The following is an 8,000-nucleotide window of genomic DNA, read 5'->3' as shown; positions in this document are numbered from 1 at the left end:
TTTTCACAGACATATATCACAAAGACGCTTTAAACATCATCTTTCCTAAAATATCTGTAATAATCCTTCTAAAATGTATTATATATTCCTTGTATCATCACATGCACACTGAAACAAGACACTGCACATTTTCAATGTATTAAGATAAATACTATGAGCGCAAATCATAAAAACTAACCTAGAATTAACTGTGCTTCTTATCAGCTGTGATCTGTGGGCGATGAACGTGTCTGGAAATGTGACCTTTGTGATAGAGTACAGGGACTCTCTGGTCAAAGCTGTGACGAAAAATATCATAGTGGTGGTGCTGAGTATCTTCATCAACTACATCAATGCCAGCCTCATCCAGACCTACAGGAAACACCAGGTACTGTAGCATTTCATCCAGACGCCACAGTAACACAGCCTTGTGTTTTCAGTTATATTGTGTTTATTTGTCAAAAAATAACATGACTAAATAAATGTTTTGTGTGATATTGGTGCTGGTCCTTTATGGTATTAATATGTTGTAATATAATCTTGAAAAGAAAAAAAGTAAATACATCAATAATGCATTTATTCAAAATAATATATTTTATTGTCATTGTCTGTGGACACTAATACAAACAGGAAACAGAGTTAAGTCATATGACACAATTAAGTTTGTGAATTACCAGAACTATGAAAAAAGCTTGTGTCGTGTGGATATGTGATTAAAACATGTGTGCCTTGGCTGGCCAGGCTATTTAGTCAAAGTAAGCATTCAAACCACCAATCCTTCATAAAAAAAACTAAATCAGTAAGTAAACACAAATGAATTATGATGTGTTTTAGATGGACTGTTATGGGCATTAACACAGTACAAATAGATGGAGTATCGACACTGACTCACTATAAGTGTGGGTATGAATAATGCTCTGCAAAACTAAGAAACATATACAAATTTTAAGTCTAGACAGCAAATAATACATTTATTCATTGTTTTGTGTCAAAACACAGTCAGCAGTAGCATAATGGACTAACACATCTTTTACATACATATATATTTATTGAAGTGCCTTCACCCATAAGGTTAGACTGGTTTTGAGAATAGAAGTAATAACCCAAAGTACTTGGTATTGCATCAGTACCAAACACTGTGATATCACCTAGCCCTAATTACAACACATGGTCTTTTCCAGATTTTCTACACCAACCCTCGCTACATCCTTTTCTGCCACCTAGTGATCAATGACATGATCCAAGTCACCCTCATAGTCACCCTCTTCCTCCTCAGCTACATCCTGTACACCATCAACACATCTGTCTGCTGTGTCTTCATCCTCATGGCCCTCTTCACCACTGAGAACACACCTCTCAATGTGGCCTGCATGGCTGTTGAATGTTACATCGCCATCTGCATGCCCCTAAGACACAGTCAGATCTGCACGGTCAAACGAACTCATATTCTGATAGGGCTCATTTGGGTAACAAGCTTATTTTCAGTACTTCCTGATTTGTTCATAACTCTGGCAACTATGCCAGCTGAGTTTTTCCGATCAGAAGTTTTTTGCCTCCGTGAAACTGTTTTTCCAAATCCACTTTTGCTGGAAAAAAGACAAGTTACCTATACACTATATTTAGTGTTAGTTTGGATGATCATTATTTACACATATTTCAAAATTCTATTCACAGCAAAAACTGCAAGCAAAGATGCCAGGAAAGCTAGAGACACAATTATATTGCATGGTTTTCAAGTTCTGCTGTGTATGGCCACATACGCTGAACATTCTCTGAAGATAGCATTGCAAGTGTGGTTTCCCAGAAATTATGTTGATTCTCTGTTTGCGTGTTATATTGTTGTACAAATTCTTCCTCGATCTATAAGTCCGATCATTTATGGTGTGAGAGACAAAATGTTTAGGAAGTATCTACGAAAGCATCTATTGTGTAAAGTTAAATCTTAACAGTGGTAAATGATAGGCTACAGCAAGAGAGTCCAAAATTTAAATCCCACATCATGTGGGGTCTTTTTGGATGCTTTGGTTTCCTCCAAGAAAAATGCTTCTAAAACAAACTTCCAGCTCGGTACGCCGTACACCCTTACTCCCTACCAAAATCTTTCCTCATAAAAACTGCAGTCGCTGCAGAATTGGAGGATGGGTCACATTTACACATTTTTCAACAGAGAGAATTACAGGACACCTATTAGGCACTATTTTTATTTGTAAATATTCTGAGAACCAGAACAAGACATCCTATTTTAAAGAGAGAACAATATAAAGATCAAAAAGTATTGCAGAATATGTCCTTTATGTTATGGTGGCCATACTGACTTGTCAAAGCCTAATCCATCAGATCTCAGAAGCTGGCCGGGCCTGGTTAGTACTTGGATGGTACTCTCTAGCAGCATTGCAAGAGCTCCTGCCTCCTGTTCTGTGTTGGCATCAAAATCACAAGAGTCTCTGATCGTCTCAAAACACTGAATAAATGTTCTCAAAAACAGTGTTGACTACCCGCGCTCTCTGGTCTTCTACTGGAGACCCAAATCCAACCAGTCCGGTCCCAGCTCCTTCACTCTCTTCTTTTCTTCGAGCGAACGCTTTGCAAAAGGGTTCCGCTGAAGAGAAGCCACAGAATTCACCCTTAAAACTGACTCCTCAGACACACTTTGACTTGAAGTTGAAGTTGCCATGGTCGCACAGTGTTGGACTAGGAGTAAAATACCACCAACACAGCGTCACGACAGTGCCAAGTTAACCACGAGCGGGAGTTAGCTAGCGGTATCAGATTGATCAGATATTTTATGCACCGTATCAGAACCGATCACTTGACTTCATATCGTCCCCACCCTGTGCCCCCAAGATGTATTTCAGGGCTAATTTAAAGTAATGGGGAGAAGCAACATAATGATGTCAAATTTTCTTAAAACTTCAGGCTCTCCCATAGAGCTCCTTCGACCCAGCGCACCCAAATTCCAAACACATGACTCAGATAAACTGATATGACTACATTTTACATAATAAAAATATGTCTATGCAGATACACGTTCAACTTGAAACAAAATATTAAACATTTAGCTTAATACAAAAAAAAAAAAAAACATCTTCATATATATATATATATATATATATATATATATATATATATTATATATTTTTTTTTTTTTTTTTTTTTTTAATCTTGGTCAAGTTAAGGGGGTTTCACACCAAAGCGTCAAAGTGTCCAGTTTCTATGTAAAGTCTATGTGGACGCGTATCTAGGGCGCCCTGCGTTTTTGTGGCGCATCTTCGGGCATCAGCGTGGTGTGAATCTGGCATTGACGCAGTGCCTCTTGAGTGTTTTGGCATCGACGCTCGAGACGCGTGTCCAAGATTTCAGCGTTAGAAGTTGAAAATGCTGAACTTTTCGCGTCAGATGCGCCGCGTCAACCAATCAGGGATGAGTATCCAGAGACGTAGCAACGTTATTATCAGGAAGAAAGAAACACCCGAGAACCAGAGCAAGAGCCAAAAACATTAGTGGAGCATAAATATATACGCCACAATCACCAAGCCGATCACGAGGACTACACCAGGACTGAACCACGACTGAACTAGGACTAGACCGGGACTAAACCGGGACTAAACCAGGACTGGAACAGTGTCATTAGTGGAGTATACACATTTACACCGCAGTCGTCGAGCCAATCTCCTCTGCTGATGGTTTTATGTAATAAAAACACTAAAGTCTCTCTCAGTCTGGTCTGTCATTGTTTCGGGAAAAGAGCAGGACCAGGCACTTGTTTAAAGGGCAACAGATGCGCATCAAGTATTTTTTCCCGTTAGGAAGTGCAGCGTACTTGTGCCCTCTATTAACCAGCCGCCACTGGGTGGGGGCGACCTGAAATGAAGTGACTGGTCTTTATAAACATTATCACACACTTTCTCCCGCCTCCCCCATCTCTCCACTGGCAGAATGTTACTGCTACAGGCTAATGAATGGATAGCAACAGAACTCTGTGTATTATACAGCTACGGTGAGTTCAACTTCAAGTCAAAGTGCGTCCGAGGAACAGTTTTTAGGGAGTAAAATCTCATCTCTTCAGCAAGACCCTTGTGTCTAGCAAGAAAAGAAGCATTAAGCTGCAATGAGTGCATCTGGCTGCGATGAAATCGTACGGCTCTTGTGTTGATTCACATACTCGATTCTGGTCATAAAAGTTTCAGGTCTTAAGTCTACCTGGTGGCCTAGTGCTAATATGGACTGGCTGTAACTTCTACATTTAAGTGGGAAGTGAGATTAAGACTAGTTTTACAACCAACTTGTGCATTTGGCTCCCGGACATTGTGTCGCGGACCTGACTGGACCGGGACTGGGACCAGTTTGATGTCTTCATATTGGAGACAACCAACAGGACAGTGGGTAGAGGATACGGTCTGCATCAGTCCCCTGGAGAAGGTAAGAGGCTTGTTTTTATTAGTTTTGGGCAAATCTCACAGGTAAATAGTGTTAATTGTTAAATAGTGCGGAAATGAGCTCAGGAGCTGCTTCTGTTTTACGCTGTAGGAAAAGCGCTGATGCTGTGTGTTCATGTTGTGACCATAGCCTCTTATTGTAGTTTTGCTGATGTTGTTGGAGCTGGGTGTGAGCGGTGGATCAGGTTGTGCGTTGTGCTCTGATGGATACAGGTCAGTCAATAGTGGCCAAATGATTGTCTCTTTCTAGCATTCGTTATAATACATATATATATATATATATATATATATATATATATATATATATATATATATATATATATATATATACTTTTTTTTTTCTTTTTTTTTATGGTGGACATCGCAATATCAAGCGATGGTAATATCAGGAAAATGGAACACGAGAAACTAGAGAAATACCAGGGGCTCAAGGAGGAGCTGGAGAGAGCCTGGAAAGTAAAGGCATCAGTGGTGCCTGTGGTAATCGGAGCACTTGGGGCTGTAACCCCCAAACTGGAAGAGTGGCTACAACAGATACCAGGTACATCTCAGTCCAGAAAAGTGCAGTACTGGGGACAGCAAAGATACTGCACAGAACTCTCAGGCTCCCAGGCCTGAGCTGAATGAGGGTGAGAGAGACCAACCACCGTGGGAGGTGAGAAACACATCATATATATATATATATATATATATATATATATATATATATATATATATATATATATATATGTATATAAAATTTTGGCCTATGCACCACCCAAAAAAAATTATACCACCAGCTGCCACCGAGCCTAGCTAACTAACAGAAACTGTAAACAAGTAGGTGTGTTAGTTTCAGAGTAGTTTCAGTGTAGTTATCTCCTCCCATCAGACAGATATAAGGAAGTGTCCTCCAGCATTTTGACCAGAACTGAAGAAGCAGCTTGGATGAGCTATCGACAAAAATCAACTTAGTCCAGTTGAGAAATTGAATTTCTCCTTTTGCCATGGATTCTACCTAAATGACTGATGATTTTACACACATTAAGAAAAATTATGACACTGCAGCAGTTACAGAGAGAGGGGTGACAATTTCTCATGTGAAGTCAGCTGGCATTGATGGGGTCGATGAAGGTGGACTCCATGAACAATTCCTGTTTGGAACACAGTGGTGAGCAGTTGAGCTATGCACATTACATACTATGATCCTAACACAGTAAGGTAATAAGACCTTACCTTGACTTGGCATTCAGACTGGGCAAACATATGTGTTATAGGCACGTCCAGGCTGGTCCAGGTGTTTTCACCCTCAAATGTTCAGGTGTCCAACCAGAGATGTTCAACTCAGTTTTGACTAAACATAGCAGAAGTCAATATAAGGTCCTAAACTTCCAAGAACACAGCCATGTAGCAGCCATTATTCATGGATAGAAAAGATGTGCTCTGTGGTAGTAATCAATAAAGGATGGAAGAAACAGAATGAAGAACAGGCCGACACAATCAACCATCGCAATTTGTCCAAGAAGAATTTCACAGAAAACACAAGTTAAGAAAAAAAAAGGAAGCTGTCATATGCAGTAGCAGTGAAGAAATTAAAGTCTTAAGTTTTTTTTTTTGTGTTGTTTTGTTTTTTAACATATGCAACTAGGGCTCATCTGGCGGCAGGTGGCAAAATTCAATGAACTACAACTGAACATCGGTATCCCTAACCTGCATATAAAGGACACCGGTTTTCCCTTCATACTTGTATCTAATTACAGGCCCTGTCCCATTTGAAAGCTCAAAACATCCAGAACTATGACATTTTAGCATCAGCATAATGTTAAGTGTTCATATTTTTAGATAGCACTTTTCCACCTTCAACGGGCTCAAAACGCTTTGCATCAAAGTACCATTTACACACACACCTACACTAGTGTACGGAGACACTGGAGGTGGGTTAAGTATCTTGCCCAAGGACACAATAACAGTCTTCTTCTATAGGAGCTGGAATGGCACCACCAACCAGTGGGTCAGGGTCAGTTTACAAAGAGAATTAAGTCAGATGTACAGTATTGAGGTGTAAATTGAGAGTTGATTTCTAACATAGATATTATTCACCACTTTTTTTTTTTTTTTTTTTTTACAAATTTGAAGTAGGAATTTACAAATATGTATTTGTTTTAATCTTTACAGCCTTATTCCTAATTAGTGGCTGTGGTCATGTGACTTACATGTACAACATGTATAAGTGTCTCCTCCCTTTACCATGGATCTATGTTTGTCACCAGAACCACACACACGGTCAAGACAGAGCAGCGAGTAAGTATAGAGCTGAAGGGGCCATCGTAATATTTCCGGAATATTCTGTGTAATGGCTTTTGGTTATTATAATCTTCTATATATGTGATTGTATTATGTGTTGAGTTCATGCTTGTTTGGGTGATAAATAACGTAAAATTTGATCCTGTCACTGACTTTTCCTAAGAAGGGTAAAGTTCTAGGATGCATTTGTGACTGTAATCCAAACACATAAGCCACAAAAGGAGGCACAAACTTCTGACAGCTTGCCTGCATGTGCGAGTCAATCATAATGTGTTTTTTTGAAGAGGAAAGAAAGAATATTCATTCAGAAAGTATTAAAATGTGTATTTAGATTTGATTCTGTTTAATTACGAAACTCAATTTTAAAAGAACAACACAAAGTATGCTAAAATCTTGGCATCTAATGTGAATGTGTGTATTAGGAAACATACATTGCAATGGTTATAAATTCTTTGCAATTCACTCATCATGACCATTCAAAGCACCATTTCAGTTTGATTTGATTTATCTTGTCGCTCGTCGCTCAAAAACTGTAAACTAACCATGATTAGAGATTTTAGTAGAGGATTTTAGGATTATCCAGATGGTACAAATATAATACAATTTAGATGTGTAAAGTTGTTATATTTCTTCCTACAATATCTGTAATAATCCTTCTAAAATGTATTATATATTCCTTGTATCATCACATGCACACTGAAACAAGACACTGAACAATTTCAATGTATTAAGATAAATACTATCAGGGCAAATCATAAAAACTAACCTAGAATTAACTGTGCTTCTTATCAGCTGTGATCTGTGGGCGATGAACGCGTCTGGAAATGTGACCTTTGTGATAGAGTACAGGGACTCTCTGGTCAAAGCTGTGATGAAAAATATCATAGTGGTGGTGCTGAGTATCTTCATCAACTACATCAATGCCAGCCTCATCCAGACCTACAGGAAACACCAGGTACTGTAGCATTTCATCCAGACGCCACAGTAACACAGCCTTGTGTTTTCAGTTATATTGTGTTTATTTGTCAAAAAATAACTTGGCTAAATAAATGTTTTGTGGGTATGAATAATACTGTGCAAAACTAAGTAACATACAAATTTTAAGGCCAGGGAACAAATAATACATTTTATGTTGATTTCTTTATAGTTTTGTGTAGTTTTGTGTTTCTGTTTTCAAAAAACGTGTATATATATATATATATATATATATATATATATATATATATATATATATATATATATATATATATATATATTAGTGCTGTCATGCGATAAAAAAAAATTAGAGATTAATTAATTATG

At 38.3% G+C, this 8,000-nt stretch overlaps 1 protein-coding gene across 1 annotated transcript; it reads left to right on the top strand.

The window, feature by feature from the left end:
* Positions 1 to 220: 220 nt before the first annotated feature.
* Positions 221 to 1,925, top strand: LOC110171077 (odorant receptor 131-2-like). The gene is made up of 2 exons (XM_055160295.1): positions 221 to 367; positions 1,161 to 1,925. The coding sequence occupies exons 1-2, from the start codon at positions 221 to 223 to the stop codon at positions 1,923 to 1,925; spliced, it is 912 nt and encodes a 303-aa protein (XP_055016270.1).
* The last annotated feature ends 6,075 nt before the right edge of the window (positions 1,926 to 8,000 follow it).

This window comes from Boleophthalmus pectinirostris, unplaced genomic scaffold (genome assembly GCF_026225935.1).
Source record: "Boleophthalmus pectinirostris isolate CB_2022bp ecotype Guang Dong unplaced genomic scaffold, ASM2622593v1 HiC_scaffold_3, whole genome shotgun sequence".
Classification (NCBI taxonomy): Eukaryota; Metazoa; Chordata; class Actinopteri; order Gobiiformes; family Gobiidae; genus Boleophthalmus; species Boleophthalmus pectinirostris.
The sequence above is the reverse complement of the archived record's forward strand: the minus strand, read 5'-3'. Positions and strand labels throughout refer to the sequence as shown.